The sequence below is a fragment of the Molossus molossus genome, unplaced genomic scaffold (assembly GCF_014108415.1).
Source record: "Molossus molossus isolate mMolMol1 unplaced genomic scaffold, mMolMol1.p scaffold_m16_p_6, whole genome shotgun sequence".
Taxonomy (NCBI): domain Eukaryota; kingdom Metazoa; phylum Chordata; class Mammalia; order Chiroptera; family Molossidae; genus Molossus; species Molossus molossus.
Window position 1 is genome coordinate 3,314,364 of NW_023425399.1, and position 19,244 is coordinate 3,333,607.

The window sequence follows — 19,244 nt, forward strand, 5'->3', positions numbered from 1 at the left end:
CACAGAGCGGGCAGACACACTGTGCATTCTCGGGCCCAATGTGCACTTTCAATTGTGAGCCTGAGGACAGCGGAATGTGGCTGGTTTGTCACTTCGAGTGTGGTCGGTTCCAGCCTCCGTTCCAGGAGAGAACCTCAGTGGCTGAGCCTGTGAGAGAGACCAGCAAGCAGTTCCGTAACCAATTCGACAAGAGGCCAGGGGAGAAGACTGAGACTGGATGAAAATGTGTTTTATTTTCCCTATTCTCTGCCTTTGGAAATCATATTCATTCTTCAGAGTTTTGTCCAAAGGCCTTCTCGTTGAAAAGGCCTACCTACTCTCTTTAGAAAAGTACCCTTCCTCCTTCCTGCACTGCGCTCCAGCAATAAGCGCGCATCACAGCTATCTCCGCAGCCTGACCCTCCCCCCGACCTCGGCCTGCAGGTGAGGTGAACTGAGCACCTCCTGTCTATCACATCCAGACTACACTCAGTCCCACTCCCCTCCCCCAAACCCACTGCCTCCCACCTCAGGAACAGAAACCACCATTCCCCAAAGTGCTTGGGCCACAAGAGTCACACTCGTTTCCTTTCTTCCTCTCCCACCGACAGTTAACCATCAGCCAGGCTCTCAGCTCTCCCTTAAAAATCAATTTGTAATCGGAGCACTTCTTACCATGTTCTCTCCACTGCCACCACCCTGGTCCAAGCCAGAGTCTCTCTCCTGCTCTTGGCCTGGATTACTGCAGTAGCCCCACGGGCATGCCAGCACCCACATTTCCCACAGTCAACTCTCCCCACACCAGCCACGTTCTTTTAAAAATGCGCTCTCGCCCTGGCCAGTTTGGCTCAGTGGGTAGAGCGTCGGCCTGCGGTCCCGAGAGACCCGGGTTCGGTTCCCGCTAAGGGCATGTACTTCGGTTGCAGTTTGTCCCCGGCCCTGGTTGGTCGTGCGGGTGGCAGCCACTCGATGCGTCCCTTCACGTCGATGTTTCTCTCTCTCTCTCCCACTCTATCTGTACAAAAAATGGAAAAATATCCTCGGGTGAGGATTAAAAATGGGCTCTTGCTCAGAACCCTGCATGGCTTCCCATCTCGCAGCAACACCCAAGGTCTCCCCTGCGGCCTGCCTGCCGAGAGCACTCCCTCCCTCCCCTGCAGGACAGTGCCTCTGCTGTCCCTCAAATACACCAAGCCCACCACCACCTTGGAGCCTTGCACTTGCCCTTCCCTGTCTGGAATGCTGTTCTCCCTTATGTGTGCATGCCTTACACTCTCACTTTATATAGTGTCTCGGCTCAACTAACACCTTCTCGGAGACATGGCCTTCCCAATAAGCCTCTGTAAGACAGAACCCACTCCCAAACCCCTTTACCCTGCACCCCCACCCCTATTTAGCACCCATCAATTACCCAGCACCATAGTTACACATTTCCCTTTTATTTAGTGCCATCTTCCCCACCAGGTGAGCTCCTTAAGACAAAGGTTTGGTCAGTTTTTTCATCTTGGTCTTCAAATTTCTAGAATACCTGGCACACTGTAGGCATCCAATACGTAACTGAAGAATGAAAGCTCAGGTACTGCGCTAGGTCCTCAAGCTGGAGATGACGCTGCTGCTCCTGCCCAGACCCCAGGAAGACAGTGAGTATACTTGGAGGACCATTCAAGGACCCATCCAGAACTAATGGATAAGAACCTCTGGGACTGAGGCTCTGGAATGACATACCTTGAAAAGAATTACTAAGTGATAGTGACATTAGTTAACATTTGACAGTGCCAAGTCTATTCTAAGCGTTTTACATGTGTCAACTCTTTTAGTCCTAATATACGCCACGTTGAAGTAGTTAAATACTTTACCCAAGGTCATGTGACTTTTAGGTGGTGGATTCAGAATTCACATCCAAGCAGTCTGGCCCCTGAATTCATACTTTTTAAAAAAATTGATTTTGAGAGAGAGAGAGAGAGAGAGAGAGAGAGAGAGAGAAGAAGGGAAGGGACGAAGGGGAGAGGGGGGTTGGAAGAGAGGAACATCAATTTGTTGTTCCACTTATTTATGCATTCACTGATTGATTTTTTGTACGTACAGTGACTAGGGATTGAACGTGAAACCCTGGTGTATCGGGATGACACTCTGACCAACTGAGCTGCCTGGCCAGGGTCTGCATTCACACTCTTAACGGAAGGGTTCATACTCCCGCCTATGGCACTGAACACTGCATTCAAGCTAACACGTGTAGCTCTCTGTGAACACAGGTGGGAGGGCGGAGAACTGTGCACAGAGGAGCCTGGCAGGCACCTGCACGGTCAGAGGAGGAGTGTGAGGGGAGTGAGCGAAACTGAGAAACAGGGACATCACATCTGCTTATGCTTTTAAGAAGCATATACATTGTTTAAGTAAAAATAAATTGTAAAAACCGACTATTTTAACCCTACAAAAGTCTGACAATAAGCTCTGCATGAAAAAATGGAAGGAAAAATATTAAAAATCATTCTAGGGTCTGGCCGATGTGGCTCAGTAGTTGAGCGTCGACCTTGTACCAAGAGGTCACCAGTTCGATTCCTGGTCAGGGCACATGCCCAGGTTGTTGGCCAGGTCCCCAGTGGGGGGGCATGCAGAAGGCAGCCAATCGATGTTCTCTCTCTCCCCCCATCTCATTTCCTCTTTCTGTAAAATCAGTGAAGGAAAAGAAAAAATTTTTTTAAATAATGACTGTTCTTATTTAAAACTGATTCTAGGAAGGTAGGTGTGAGGAAGGAAAATGGGTTTCCCTTTTCTGATCATGGGCTCTGAGAACTGCCTCTGCTGGCATTCCGTATAAACCAGAGAAGATACGCGTGCCGCCTGGGCAGGGGCTCAGGGGGCTGGAGAGTCGTCCTGTACACCAAAAGGCTGTGGGTCCAGCTTCCTGTCAGGGCACATACCTAGGTTGTAGGTTCAATCCCCATTCAGGGTGTGTTCAGGAGGCAATCAATTGATGTTTCTCTTCTCACATTGATTTTCTCTCTCTCCCTTCCTCACTCTCTAAAATCAACCAACATATCCTCCAGTGAGGATTAAAATAAATAAATAAATAACGTGCTCGCCATGTCTGTATGTGTTAACATACAGAGTGCTTATTATTCTAAACAGTTTGTGAATATTGTTGTTCAAGAGTAACTTCCACCTCTGACTGTTTTTTGTTTTGTAAGTATGGCCCAAATTTAAAAGGCTTTGATGCTTTTGACCTAAGAATTTTGACCGCTAACCTGTAAGAATTTGGAAGCCAATGAATGTTTTAAAATAAAGAAATGACATGATCAAATTTCAATTTTAGCCGTGACCAGTGTGGTTCAGTTGTTAAGGGCATCAGCCCAAGCACCAAAAGATCACAGGTTCGAATCCCAGTCAAGGGCACCACCTGGGTTGCAAGTTCGATCCCCAGCCCCGGTTGGGGCACATGCAGGAGGCAAACAATTGATGTGTCTCTTTCACATCAATGTTTCTCGCTCTTTCCCCTCCCTTCCTTTTTCTCTTTACTCTCTCTAAAAATCAATAAAAAAATATCCTTGGGTGAGGATTAACAAAAAAATATACATATATATATATTTTTTTTTTTTCCTCACCCGAGGACACTTTCCCATTTTTTTGTTCAGATAGAGTGGGAGGGAGAGAGAGGAAAAGAGAGAGAGAGAGAGAGAGAGAAACATAGATGTGAAAAGGACACATTGAGTGGCTGCCTCCCGCAGGGCCCAACCAGGGCCAGGGACAAACTGCCCCTAGCGGGAACTGAACCCGGGTCTCTCTGGACCGCAGGCTGATGCCCTAACCGCTGAGCCAAACCGGCCAGGGCCCTTTTTTTTAATTTTAGACAAATAACTCTAAAAACTGTATATAGGACAGTGTGAAGGGGGAGGGAAGCAGGAGAAGTTAGAGACAGAAAGCTGGGACATGGGGCAGCACTCCTGAAGGGAGGGGGCTATCAGGATGTAGTGGGGGGGGGGGGCAAAGAACATAGGATACTAATGGTTAAATGAATGGACAGAGTAAATGTGAGAGGTGTGGAAAGAAGGTGTGAAGACTGAGTTCAGGATTTCTGGCTTACCCACCTGGATGATAGGGCCATTCCCAAGATATAGAAGACACATTTGATGGGAATGAGAAATTAACCATGAATATACAGTGAGGAATATGTCAAGTCTTAGATGCTTTCATAACAACCAGATTGGCAGGGATGTCCACTAAGCAGACAGCTTAGAGATCAAAGATCTGCTTGGAAATAGAGATTTGAAAGTTTTCTGTGTAGAAGTGAAAGCTGAAGGCATTACTAATGAGATAACATTCAGGACAGTTAAATGGGGCAGAAGCCTGGGAAATGTCAACACCCAGTAGCTGATGAAGAAGTGGGCAGTTAACCAGAAAAGTCAAAGACAAATGTCGTGGAGAGAAAGCTGGTGAACTGAGAAGGGTCTCAGTGGAGAGAGACAGCTTCAGAACTGAAAGGAACGAGCACGTAAACAAGCAACTGAAGGTGCATTATGTTCAACTTTTCTTGTGGTGGGAGACTGGGCATTCACTTAAGAGGGGGACAACCTGGAGGAATGTGATCTCTTTTTAGGAAGGGGAAACGTAAGCATGTTTATAGGCACTGGGAAGGAACAAGTAGAAGAGAAAGTCAAGACACCAGAAATACAGAGACCGACCAATGGAACAAAACGCCGTTAGTGATGGGAATAGTATGGGTAAAGAAAAGGAGAGGAGGTAGTTCTGACTCTCTGAAATTGGAGGGGAGGAGACATGAAAACATGTATTTGTAGAAGAGAAAAAGGTGTCAAGTACTCGGTAGAAATATCTTTACACACTTTCCCAGTGAGACGCACTGTGTCACATCACGCTGCTGCCCGCACAGGCTCGCTGGCAGGCGTCACCACCCTCGCCACAGCAGTGTTCTCTCCCTTCTCTGCATTCTCAGAGCCGACGCCATGCTTCCTGAGAACCTGCCCCAGGCGTGCACTGTGCTAGGCCCTGGGATCCGGGGATAAGACACAGTCCAAAAAAGGCAAAGTTCTTGTTGATTAATGGGAAAGGAAGTCAAGTAACCAAAAACACTCACTGTGATAAGTTTGGGGGTAGAGAGGAGAGGCACACTGTGAGCAGAGAGGGTCAAAAAAGTGACCTCAGCTCTGGCCAGTTTGGTTCAGCGGTTGGAGCATCGTCCTGCGGACCAGAGAGTCCCGGGTTCAATTCCTGCTAGGGGCACAAACCAAAAAAAAAAAAAGAGAGAGAGAGAGAGAGAGACCTCAAAGAAGTGCAGCTGTGCTGAACCTTAAGAGTAAACGGGGAGGGAGCAGTTCGTCAGGAGAGGACTGGATTCATCTGAGTGGTGCAAACAATTTCTGCTAAAGCCCCAAGACCAGGGAAAAGGAGAGGCTGGAGCACAGCAGGAGGGAAGACAGCACTGGAGAGAGCAGGGGTGACAGGCACAGACAACTTTCCAGGTCTTGTTAAAGGACTTAAATGTTATTCTTTTGGCACTGGGCAGACATTTAATGATTTAAAGCAAGCAAGAGATAAGCTCAGATCTGCATATTTGAAAACTCCATCAGTCTGAAGAGAAGAGAGGACTCAGACAGGAGGACACTTAAGAGGCTATTATAGTCACCCAGGGGAATGTGGCAGCCACAGGGGGTAAGGGAGAAGGGGCAAATCTGAGTCATGGGCTCTCTGTCTCTGAGTTGGTCAACTGTGTGGATGTGGGTACCACTCAATGAGATACATGCAGGATGGCGAAGTTTGGAGAAAAAAGGAAAACAGAATGGTAAGAAGTCTAGTTTGGGCCATGCTACATTTGACGTACCCGTGGCCATATATATGGGCATGGGTCAGGGCTGGGATCATCCCATGTGATGTTAGAAGGCAGGAGTACTGGCGGAAGAGCTCCCCCAAAGGAGAAAATGGAAGACAGGGAGGCAGCGAAACTGAGAGAATGAGAGAGAAGAGGAGCAAGAAAGAAAAGGGGGAGAGGGAGAACCTATAACCCTCTGCATTATTAACAGGACTCCAGGAGGAGTGGGCAAAAGTGGCAAATGGGTGGAGAGAGCCGAGAGAGTGATGGGGAAGCGAAAGGAAGAGTGTCAGGAAGCAGGACCGCAGAGACGTCAGTGCTGCAGGCAGCACACACAAGGTGAAGACTAAGATGCAACAAAAGACGTGGTGATAAAGCATAAATTCAGCTCCTGGTCAAGGACTTTGGAAATAATGGGTGGTGAGAAAATGGAGATTAGGACTACTATTTCCAGAAGTTTGCTAGGATAAGAAGGAAAGCAAAGGGAATAGATCAGTAGTAGCAAACACGACTGAGAAAGCAATTACTCTTTTTTAAAGGTGGAAGACACAGCACTCAAATGCTACTGAAGATGACTAATTGCTGAGCACTGTGCTCATGTGAGGTATATAAAGAAAAAGAAAAAGGAACAATCTTGTTTTGAAAAGGAAAGGCAATAAAGGCATTCACTTAATAATAATAATAATATAGTAAAATAAAAGACCCAAATGAACTGGCCAAGTTTTCTCTGGCCTCCTCTAGGTGACATCTCATGTTCCCCCATCTCTGCCATCCTCTGAGCAAGACTTGAGGCCAAGCAGGCACCCCCCAGTCAGCTTTGATCCCCCTGTTCCTCAATTACATGGCAAGTTTTGAGAGAGTGCATCTGTAGATTCTCCAAGGAGTGATTCATTGCTTTTCTTCTTCCAATTAGTAAAGCAGTGTCTGACTTTAAAAAGGTCAAAAAGCACGAAGTTAGATTTTCAGAGCAGTCCATCAGGATACATTTTATGCCAACAATCAATTCGACCAGCAGAATGAGAATTCAAATAAGCCTCCACAAGGACAAACCTTTGGTTTCAGCAAATCCCTCTTTATTCTTGTGTATGCTTCTATTTCAGATGGTTACACCAAACACTGAAAAGATGAACAAGTCCAGGGTTATATCCCCTTCTTTGGGGTTACTATAAGAAGAAAACAATGGTAAGAACAGAATATATTCTATTAGTCTCGACCAGTTAAAGAGTACAGAAACGAAACCGACGAGAGCTTGCATCCGAATGAAGCACGCAGAGAGTAAGACATAAGCAAAACATGCACATGATACACAAACTGTAAAATTCAAGATGATGCAGAAAAAACTGGATGAGCATCTCTCCAAGACGACTCAGGAAAGAATGATAGAACAGTGAGCTTTTAAACAGGAACAAGAGGGTTCGTTCACTAAATATATGGGAGCCACTAGTGCAAAACATGGGTAGGTACTATGGGAAATGCAAGCTCATTTCTGTCCGCAAGGGGCTTTCCATCTTTCTTCTTCGGCTGAAATAGACTTTATCTAACCTCTCACAGCTAGAACTGGAAGGAACACTCAGAGGGATTGAGTTCAGGCCTCCTCACCCAACACAAGAGGAAATCAAAGCCGTGGAGGTCAGCTGAGTGCCTCTAAGTGAAGGCAAGGGCAGGGACCTAAGCTTCCCTTCGTGACACAAAGCACACAAGCTTTAGGGACTGAAAGATCTAGGTTCAAATTAACACATTTTGCCAAGTCCTGGGCCTAGGTTCTCTCATTTCAAAAACGGAGATAACAGCAGTGAGCTCTCAGGTGGGGAGCACTCCTGTCCCTCCCTTCTTCCTGCGCTGCTGTAAATGCTGAATGATATAAAGGTAAGGTAGTACCCAATTAGCCTACCTCGTTTGTGATGGCAGACATCAAGGATATGCAGGACTTCAAGTAGGGAGTGGGTGGTAGAATGGAAGATATAGTGTTTATATTAGTACATAATTTTCAACACAAATAACACAATCAGAAGTGATCAAGTTAGAACACAAGTTCTTAGGGCAAAATAGAAATTGGCAGGAAAAAATTTTTTTTTTTTTTCTTGGTATGTGCCCCTAGTGGGAACTGAACCCAGGACTCTCTGGTCCACAGGCCAACACTCCAATCGCTGAGCCAAACCGGGCAGGACAGAAAAGAATTTTAAGTCAAAGAGTCACTAATGGTCCAGAACAACTCTACTTCGTGCAAGCAGTGCCAAGGAAGCCATTACTGGATTACAATCACAATTACGTGCCTTTCTTTTTCTATCTCGTCTCTCTTTTAATCCTCTTTCTCCATCCCCAAGGTCTCATTTCCGGTCCTCCTTCATCTCCCTAACATAATACATAAGAAAACCGAGGGCCTTCCCAGTCAGTCAATCCCACTCATCTTTCACGGGAAGAAATGCAGCCAACACAAAGATGGAGAACATGGGCTTTGCAGTCAGGACAGATCTTGGTTAGACTCCCAGCCCCACCTCAGCGGTACCCACTCCCTGGCTCGCTGTGAGAATTCAATGAGCACTTAGGGAAATGCCTGGCACGCAGGAAAAGCTCGCCAAGACACAGGTCTCAAATGTCACCTCCCTGTGAGATCCACACCACGACGTGGAATTAACACACCTTTTCTAAGCTCCCCAAGGGGGACAGCTCAGTGTCCAGTTTCCACATTCTCCTCTCTCCCACACCACCTAGAGGCTGGGGACTTTAAAGGCCAGGACTCTTCCTTTGTCCCCAACTCAGTGCCTGGCCCATAGGAGCTTTCAAGTCGGTAGGGACTGAACCAACCCTGCACCGCAGTCATTATATCTACCAGACAAGATGGGATCATGGGTCCATACAGGAAACATCAAAGGACATGTTGTTAAAAAGGTGCAAACCCGCGCAGCTGGTATGGCTCAGTAGACTGAGCCTTGTTCCATTCACCGAGAGGTCGCTGGTTTAATTCCCAGTCCGGGCCCATGCCCAGGTTGTGGGCTCTATCCCCAGTATGGGGCTTGCAGGAGGCAGCTAATTGATGTTTCTCTCTCATCGATGTTTCTCCCTCTCTTCCCCTCTCCATCTAAAAAAATCAATTAAAAATATTTTTAAAAAGGTGCAAACCTGACCCATTGGGCATGTCTATTATGCACACGATCATTCAGCCAGGTATGTCCCCTAATCTGATGCATACATGTGGATGTCATCTTTTGGGGGAATGACTTCCCAAAGTAGATTTCACACAGAATAAAACTTCACCTTTTGTTACTCACCTTGCGTTTCTCTCTTTCAACATGTGAGGAACCTCGAGCTATCTATTAGCTCACCTTCTTGTTTCTCAAGAAACAAGGCAGGGGCCTGTCAGGAGCACGCAGGATCAAAGGCTTTGCAGCCCTGCTTGTAAAGTTTAGGGTGCATCTACAAAGGTAATTTATTTTAGACATTCTTATCTTTTTTTTTTTATCCTCACCCGAGGGCATTTTTCCATTTTTGTTCAGATAGGGTGGGAGGGAGAGGGAGGAAGAGAAGGGGAGAGAGAGAGAGAGAAAGAGAGAGAAACATCGACATGTAAGGGACACATCGGGTGGCTGCCACCCGCACGACCAACTAGGGCTGGGGACAAACTGCAACCGAACTACGCGCCCTTAGTGGGAACCGAACCCAGGCCTCTCTGGACTGCAGGCCGATGCTCTAACCGCTGAGCCAAACCGGCCAGGGCAGATATTCTTTTTTTTTATGTTTGTTTTTTTTTTTAATCCTCATCCGAGGACATTTTTCCATTTTTTGTACAGACAGAGTGGGAAGGAGAGAGAGGAAGAGAGAGAGAGGGAAACATCGACGTGAAAGGGACACATCGAGTGGCTGCCACCCGCACGACCAACCAGGGCCTGGGACAAACTGCAACCGAGGTACATGCCCTTAGCGGGAACCGAACCCGGGTCTCTCCGGACCGCAGGCGGACGCTCTAACCGCTGAGCCAAACCGGCCAGGGCAGATATTCTTATCTTAATAAGCACCCTTTGAACCTTCTTTACTCCCACTTCACAGTCTGCAAACCTGTGAAATCTCTACCACACGTTTCACTCTACCTTCCAAACTCAGTAGCAGAACTGCAAATTACTCAAAAGCAAATGTTTTCTAAATACAAATAATCATTAAACACCATCAAAATCTGATATAAAAAGTGAATATTCACAACGTAAGTAAAGAAATGATGTCACCAATATAAACTTCTTAAAAAGTACGGTAAGAAATCCTTCCTAAAAATTCCAGAAAATAATTCTTAATTAATTAAGGTTCTTAATAAATTATTCTGACAGTTACTAACGCCTCCTTAATGGTTTTAAATTCTCTGCCTCCCGCCCCCAAGAATGAACCCCTTTATGCTTTCATTCTAAAGAGTTGATAGTGAGCCCTGGCCGGTTTGGCTCAGCAGTTAAGAGCGTCGGCCTGCGGTACAGAGAGACCCGGGTTCGGTTCCCGCTAAGGGCACGTACCTCGGTTGCAGTTTGTCCCCGGCCCTGGTTGGTCGTGCGGGTGGCAACCACTCGATGTGTCCCTTCACATCGATGTTTCTCTCTCTCTCTCTTCCTCTCTCTCCCTCCCGCTCTGTCTGAACAACAACAAAAAAAAGAGTTGATAGTGATACACTGGAAAGAATGGGCTTCAGTACGAGACAAACCTGGGTTAAATCCCTGTACCACTATTTACCATGATGGCCTTACCCATGGGCAAGCTACTTAGCCACTGAGTGACTCACCTCACAGGACAGTGACAGAGATGAAATAAGATAAAGAACTCAGCCCTGGCCTGTGGACCAGAGTTGTGGGCTCCATTCCGGTTAAGGGCACATACCTCGTTTGTGGTTCAATCCCTGGTCAGGGTCCTGGGAGAGGTGTCTCTCTCACATCAATATTTCTCTTTCTTTCTCTCTCTCCCCCTCCCTGCCTTCCTCTTTATCTGAAAATCAATGAAAAAATATCCTTGGATGAGGATTAAAACAAAAACAAAACAAAAACCCCAAAAAAGATAAGAACATAAATCATCTACTACAGTCCCTAGACTTTGTGGACTGTTTTCTGGAAATTCAGCACTTATCTTCTAGAAATGTTCACTGTTCCCTTACCTTTTCTTTCCCCCCATATTGCAAAATAAAATGCCAGAATCGTTATGGCCACTGCTTTTAACTCTAGACCCAACCCACAGGGGCTGCGGGGAGTCCACCCCTTCACCCCTTGCAAATGTGCCCTCTGCTCCTAGCCCCCGAGGTTCAGTTTTCTCTTCTCCCTATTCTCTGAGCACATTCAGCCTTTTTTTTTTTTTATCCTCACTCGAGGATATTTTTCCATTTTTTGTACAGATAGAGCGGGAGGGAGAGAGAGGAAGGGAGAGAGAGAGAGGAAGGGAGAGAAAGAGAGGAACATCGACGTGAAGGGACACATCGAGTGGCTGCCACCCGCACAACCAACCAGGGCCGGGGACAAACTGCAACCGAAGCACGTGCCCTTAGCGGGAACCGAACCCGGGTCTCTCCGGACCACAGGCCGACGCTCTAACCACTGAGCCAAACTGGCCAGGGCTCAGCCTTTAAAGACAACCCCAAAACTGAGTCATACAGGTACCAAGCCATTCAAATCTCATTAAATGGTCCAGGGATCCACTCTACTGTCTTCAAGTGGAATCCAAAAGACATAAACAACAGTTTCAATCTACCTCTCTCCAAAAATATTTACAGACGGCCCCTGACTTCTGATGGTTCAACTTAGGATTTTTTGACCTTATGATGGTATGAAAGTGACACACATTCAATAAAAACTGTTCTTTGAATTTTTATCTTTTCCTGGGTTAGCAATATGCTATGCGATATTCTCCCTGGTGTTGGGCAGTGGGGTGATTTTGCCCAACTGTAAGCTAATGTAAGCATTCTGAGCATATTTAATGTGGGCTAAGCTAAGCGATGATGTTCGGTTAGGTGAGGTGTATTAAATACATTTTCTACTTACAATAATTTCAACTTACAAAGGGTTTATTGGGATGTAACCCCAGCGTAAGTTGAGGAGCACCTGTATTTCCCTGACCCCCTCTTCCCAAATAAGCTAAGGTTGTAGGAGCCTGTTGAAATGCCAATAGTATACTAATTGAAACATTACTGGTATCAACTAGAATGTACGCCCACCAGCAACTCTTTGTTCTTTTCTTTTTTTAATTGTTTTTCTTTATTTCAGAGAGAGAGGAAGGGAGAGGGAGAGAAAGATAGAAACACGGATGAGAGAGAACATCATTTGGCCGTCTCCGGCATGCCTCCCCATTGGGGACCTGGCCCACAACCTGGGCATGTGCCCTGACCGGGAACCGAACAAGCAACCTCTTAGTGCAGGGTCGACGCTCAGCCACTGAGCCACACTGGCCGGGCGCCCACTGGCAACTCTTTGGGTACCTACATGAGTGTGCGCACACACACAAACCAAAAGCTTGACGACATATTCCCTGACACAGATGAAGAGAAATACTAACCTGCTAGTCAAAAATGGACAATAACTCTTCTGAAGGATTATATACTTCTTGGAAGCTATTTTTATACTGTTAATGTTTTGTACAATTAACGCTAAAACATTATTGAACGAAGGCCCTTCCAGATGTTCCCCATAGGACTATGCGATATGCTGAATGACTTTTTTTTTTCCATGCAAGGGGGGGAATCCTAAAGTACATTAAGACATTGTTTTTAGACATCAACAATTTCTGTTAAAACAACACATTTCACATTTTGAAAAACAGATATTCTAGAGATACTATTTGCCACATTGGCATTTTAAAAATAATCTTAGAATGACTGTCAAATTTGGTAACTTTGTTCCATAACAAAGCTCTTTACATAACTCGTGTTTTTATAAAGTCAGTAGCCCAGGTCTGTCAAGTAAAAACTTCAAAGAAATCCACACAGCCACTGAGCAAGGGCCAAGCAGCCCTGGCCATGCTATGCTGGTGACAGTCTAAAGTGATAGGAAACGAGGAAGCAAGCCTGGAAACCATACTGCAACTTTGTTTTCAACACAATGCCCGGTGCAAACCACAGTGCAGAGCCTTTTATTTTATTTTATTAAAGATACTATGGCAACCTTGTCTTGACTAATGGAACTCGGCACTCTTCGTATTCCTCTTTCTTGTCATCTCCCTGAAAGCTGTACTCGTTTGTTCCAAATCATGGTCATCTTTCAGATGGCAAATTTTTCAAATACAAATGGGGGATGTAATTCCTTTGTAAAAATGCAAGTTTCAGGTCCTAAACATTGAGCCCGAGGGGAGTATTTGACTGATAATCGATATAATTTACTCCCTTGATTCCTCCCCTAATTTTCAACTAGTTAGTGATGATACTGTAGGGTCCAAGTTCTCAGTATCTTGCCTTCAGCATTAGAAAGAAAGATGCTAGATAATTTTAATAAATAAAAGACAGCGTTAATAATGTTTAGAGTTCATCGCTTTGATAAGCACCAATTCAAACTAATTGTTTTTTATTTATTTATTTATTTATTTATTTATTATCCTCACCTGAGGACATTTTCCCTTTTTTTTTTTTTGTTCAGATAGAGTGGGAGGGAGAGAGAGGAAGAGAGAGAGAGAGAGAAACGTTGATGTGAAAGGGATGCATATCGAGTGGCTGCCACCCACACGACCAACCAAAGCCAGGGACAAACTACAATCGAGGTACATGCCCTTAGCGGGAACCGAACCTGAGTCTCTCTGGACCCCAGGCCAACGCTCTAACTGCTGAGCCAAACTGGCCAGGGCCAAACTAATTGTTTTAATAAATCCCACTTGGATGCAAAACTACCAGGTCATTATGAAAACTACCAGGTCATTATGAAGACAACCGCAATGAATATTATGATGACACACATCAAGAAACTACCACCATTTTCCATATATAAGCACACTGCCAAGAACTAACCATTTTTCCCCATAAGGAGTTAACTGTGAAGAAAAGTAAGTAAGTAAGTGGATAAAAGAAAGTTAACTTCTAGTTCTTTTTCTCCCAGGACCTATAACTCAGAAGTAACCTGGCTGCTGTGGCTCAGTGGATTGAGCATCGGCCCATGGACTGAGAGGTCCCAGTTAAATTCCCGGTCGGGGCACATGTTCAGGTTGCAGACTCAATCCCCAAGCAGGGGGCATGCAGGAGGCAGCTGATCGATGTTTCTCACATAGATGTTTCTCTCTCTCTCTAAAAAATAAATAAATAAAACATATTGAAAAAAAGAGAGAGAAATCCCATCTCCTCGTGTAGGATTTTTAAAAACAAACAAACACAGGAGTAAACAGTATAATCTATGAAGATTTGAGTTTGACTAAAGCTTAGTAAGTTTAATGCCACTTGCTTCTGATAAGCAAGCTAGTTAATAATTAAAGGAATGAAGACAGTCTATTGGGGACGGATTCAGACCACTGCCACAAAGAACCTTCGGAACCTGCGGACATCTGTGGAGCTGTACACAGTTTGCTCTGTGCGTCGTGGAATGTTAAGGAGATCAGTGCTGTGCCGGAGCTAAGAATTAATGCTGTGCTTAACATCTGAAAGATGATTACTGCATTGGATTGATTAGTCTACAGAGTTTTATATGCTTTTCCTTCCTAAACAATGTTAAATTACACATTAACTTAGGGGGGTGAAGTAATGTTTCTAAGCATGCTTTCCTTGCACAAAAGATAGTATCCCCAACCTATCTGCCATTACAGTACCCACATTCCTATTCCCTCCCCAAAGTGGTACTCAACCACACCAATCCTTCAGTGATACCTGATGTCCATACCGACCAACAGCACAACCATCTGAGACTTCCTGAAGGCCATTGGTTTAGTTTCAGAACAAAGCAAAGGTAAATGGGTCCACAGAGGGTTTAAACCCTAACTTGTCAGCTCATAGGATGGCTAACAGACCATTCTCACATGATAGCATCATGGGGGCAGGAGGGGAGGAGAGATGTGCTAGCATGTGAAGAGGGATTAAGAGTCCTGGACAGTGACCAAAACAATAGAAGTCATGTTATTTACCATGGACGGGATCTCATGGAAGGGGAAGGAGAGAAGAGAGAAAGAAGAGATTACACACTGCTCTGCAAGTGACTCCTTCAGAAAACTATGGGCTGAGCAACATAGTGAGGAGATGGAAAGGAAAGGATCAGGTTGGAAGAAGTGAGATCAACAGTAAGATCGACAATGCAAAGCACACATTTTACAGTTTACAGAAAACATAACTGTTTCAGAAAGGTCCCCCAGTCCAACAGAGCTTCTTTCGATTTTACCGCGGCTAATGTCACCCTTCTTTCGGGAGGCCAGTGGTCTTTTCTCCTTCTGATACTGAACACAGTGCAGCATGGCACTTTCTATAAGATTGAATGAGGTCAAGTAAGTCTGTGTTCTCTTTTCTTCTGTAATATCCTTATCTTCAATATCATCACACAAAATGCCCAATCTGATCTAGAACCCAACATATACAATCCCATATCACGTTAGGCTGCACTTAAAAGGTGATTAATTTTTTTTTCCTTTAGATGATAGGCATTTTAATTACCTTCTTGAGCTAAGTTAGCTTCAAGTTCAATTATCAAAAAGAACCACCTGAAGTCCAAGTCATCACCCTGAGTAACTTGGAAGAGGCGAATTAGTTCTCATCCTGAAATGAATGACCTCTATTGAACTTCTATTCTAATTTCATTGTTTTAATGATCAGTTTAAAACAAACAAACAAAGAAACCTCATAAAGTGGTTCACACATGACTGCAGATGCCTCTTCTGAAGTCATGAGCCAACAGCCTTCAACACCTCGACTTCTCTTGGACCACTTCCCTAGCAAAAATACCCAGAGACTATGGCCATCATTACTCTGACCAACCCAAGGCCAACACATCGATCTTTTCCACCATACAAGCAAAAAAGCTGAAATCATTAAATCAGTTGTCTAAATACAACCCCAATCTCTATATAATACTGTTCATTTACAAAGCTGCTGAAAAATCATAGTATCATCACTCCTTGTAAATAACAAACATTTCTACAGGAGGCAAGATAAATAGATATGAACACCATCCTGTCACTAGGGAATCATCCCAGGCTTTGGGGAGGGAAGTGGCCAGCCCATGGTCAATACTGGGGGCAGGGTTGCAGGGGATCAATCAAAGAAGAACCAACTAAGGAGAATCATTGCAATATGACTTTGCACAATGGCTGCATCTGCACACACAAGGCCTCAGAACAGTGGTTCTCAACCTCCCTAATGCCATGACCCTATAATACAGTTCCTCATGTTGTGGTGACCCTAACCATAAAATTATTTTCGTTGCTACTTCATAACTGTCATTTTGCTACTGTTATATCTTAGGCGACCCCTGTGAAAGGGTCATTCGACTCCCAAAGAGGTCGCAATCCACAGGTCTTAGAAGATCTGACCCGTCTACGAGCCAGCCTCTTCTCCTGCTTTGCCTCATGACACCCACAAAGGCTCCTTGCCTGTCACTCAGAACTCCCAGTGGCATCCCAAAGGAACCCAGTCAGCTCAGCCTTTTACAAGCAATTTCCCCTACCTGACATAATCCCCACCCATTTCTTCTTTCAGCTGCTTTCACGGGACTTTAAACTCAGCTCAGATCACACCTGTTTCAAAAGCTGACCTTCTTATTGCACTCGGGGCACTCAGGGTTACCTTATGTCATTGCACTTTCCTGGCTGACTCCATCACTGTCCCCTTCCCTAGACTTTTAAGTGCTAGGGTGGGGGGTTGAGGAATAACAGGGGCACACATGTGCTGGGACTCACCCTCTGCTGGTACCTTACATATGCAGCAGGCACTCAGCACATGTCTATGGACTAAAGGAACGGATGTGCCGATTCCCAGAGCGGCCACACCAGGCTTCAGGGGCGAAAGCTCCAGGTGACTCAAGGGGAAACCTCGCCCTCCACGCCCACTTCAGTGGCCTGGATTCCCACCGCAGCCCGGCTCCTCTGGCCACAGGAGCCACGAGAACGTCATGTAAGCTCAAACACTTATGGAGTGATGATTCAAGTTAGGTTTTGTTTTTTATTATTTTCATTTTAAATAGGAAAGCTTTGGTTTTTGGTTTTATCTTCAGATAGAGTGAGAGGAAAAGAGAGAGGGGGAGAGAGAGAAAAAGATCGACGTGAGAGGGACACATCGACTGGTTGCCGACTGCGTGACCCCAACCAGGGCTGGGGACAAACCGCAACCGAGGTACATGCCCTTGACCAGAATCAAACCCGAAACTCTTTGGTCAGCGGGTCGCTGTTCTAACCGCTGAACCAAACCAGTCAGGGCGAAACCTTTGGTTCTTTATACATTTGGAGTTACTTTGAATTGTTACCCTGGGAGGCAGTGTGACAGCCCCAGTTGAAGAGTATTTCCCAGCATCCTTGTTAAGAGCGTGAACTCTGTAGTCTGGGTTCAAATGTGCCATTTGCCAACTGGGTATCTGGCCAGCATTCAGTCCACAAACACCTACTGAGCACCTACCGTGGGCTGAGTGCTGGCGATACAGTGGTGACCTGGCCATTCAATCTCAAGTACATGCTCGCTGCGTCAGCCTGTTTATCTCCTTCACAGCATGTACCACCGTCTGAAACACTCTCCTTCACTGGTGTGTCTCCCGCCTTAGAAAGGAAGCTCTCTGAGAGCAGGGAGTTCGTCTGTCTGGTCCACTCCTCTCTCCAGTGCCACGCACATGGCTGCTACAGTTCCTCCACACATGTGAAGAGAAGGAACAGGAAAGTCAGACAGGTCCCTGGTGTCCCATGGCGCTTAATTTTGGTGAACGGTGGGGGCAAAATATACAAACGATCAAGGTCCACACCGGGAAGGGCCCTAGCATGCCACCAACACTCGTGGCACACGAAGCTTCCTCTGGCTTCTGCTCTGGGCAGCAAAAGGACGTGCCCACCCTGGCAGCTTCCCACAGCTGCAAGGACACGAGCCACGGGCAGGACCCAAGGAAGGAGCCGCCGCAGGAAAGCTGGGCCCTGTCCCATCAGACTCGGGTGGAGGCTCCTCTGGTTCGTGTGCTCGACAGGTCGGTATCAGGCGCCCAATATCGGGCACCCAGCAGAGACGGACCAAATGCTGCCCTCATGGGGCTTCCCTTCTGGTGTGGAAACGCAACAGGAAAGGGGGTACAGTGGTCGTTTCGGGCGGTGGGGAGCGCGGCGCTGACCACGGTGATGCAGCGACGTGACCCGGAAGGGCTGCAGGGGTCCAGGTGGGGAGGCGACCTCTGCCCGAGGACCTGAAAAGGTCAACCTTGCGGAGAACCACCGTGTGGGCACAAGGTGTGAGCGAGGCGCACAGTCCAGGCGTGATCCCACAAACCAGACGGCAAGTGAACAGGGCAACTGTGCCGGGTTCCTGGGGGCGAGGCGAGCGGCACCGCCCCCCGCACCCGGGCACCCGACGCCGGGCCCTCGGGTGCGGACGGCCCTCGCCGGCTCCCGGGGCGCGGGGCGGACGCGCCGTCGGGCAGGGACCGACGTCACCGCGGCGCCGGCCGGTCCCCCGAGCGCGGGCCGGGGCGCGGGAAGCGGGGCGCGGGGCGCCGGGCCTGGCCCGCGGCCGAAGATGGCCGGCGGCCGGCTTACCTCGGAACTTGAGCTCGTGCTGCGGCTCGAGGCTCAGGACCTGCTCCACCTTCGCCATGTTCCTCGGTGGCGGGGCACCTCTGGCGGGGAGACCCCTGAGAGGTCACCTGAGGCGGGAAGCGTTAATGCTGCGCCCCCTTTAAATTCCGAAAGGGGGGGCCGGCCGGGGGTCGTTGGCGGGGTGCGCGTGGAGTGGGGGGGGCGGCCTACGCGGTGCAAGCGCAGGGGCGGAGGGCGAGGGCGAGGCCGCGGTGCCCGGCGAGCGTACGGCACGCACGCAGCGGCGGACGCAGCGACGCACGCACGCACGTACGCACGCAGCTGTCTGGCTGGTCTGGACCTGCGCGCAAACGGGCGGCGGGAAGCTGCGCTCCCGGAACTGCTCCCGGAGCAATGCGCAGGCGCGGCGCTGGCCTGGGGGGCGGGGCTGCCAGGGACAGGGGGCGGGGCGTCTCATAAAACTGTAGGAGGGGCGTGCCCGGACGCGCAGAAATGAGAACAGTCCCAGAGAAGATTTTCTTTTTCAGGGCCCTTGGGGACCAGCAGTTGTGTTAAGGGCTTTATTCAATAATAATAATTAATAACAATAAACGTTCACTTTCCCCCTGCTTATGTAGGCGCTGTTGAAGTCTTTGAATAATAATGCAACTACTATTTATTCTCATTATAAACATGTTTATGGGTGAATGATGAGTGCTAGGCACTGTGACGTTTGAAAAGCAGTAAGTATAAATAGTTGCCAATTATTCTTGCCTATTTTGCACCACTCGGCTGAACGCTTTCGATAACAATAGCAACAACTAAAAGA

The 19,244-nt window shown here is 47.1% G+C and overlaps 1 protein-coding gene across 4 annotated transcripts in view; it reads right to left on the minus strand.

Moving 5' to 3' along the window:
- Positions 1-19,244, minus strand: part of VAPB (VAMP associated protein B and C) — a 177,147-nt gene that overhangs the window by 138,187 nt on the left and 19,716 nt on the right. Inside the window, exon 1 of one of the 4 annotated variants that reach the window (XM_036245238.1) lies at positions 18,437-18,551. The exons of 1 other annotated variant lie outside the window; for it this stretch is intronic. In XM_036245238.1, the coding sequence (XP_036101131.1) occupies positions 18,437-18,494 (58 nt within the window). In that variant the 5' untranslated portion in view covers positions 18,495-18,551. Of the gene's footprint in view, positions 1-9,069; positions 9,108-17,321; positions 17,428-18,436; positions 18,552-19,244 lie in introns of those variants that run through there. 2 more of the 4 variants (XM_036245239.1, XM_036245236.1) reach the window with 2 other exon arrangements.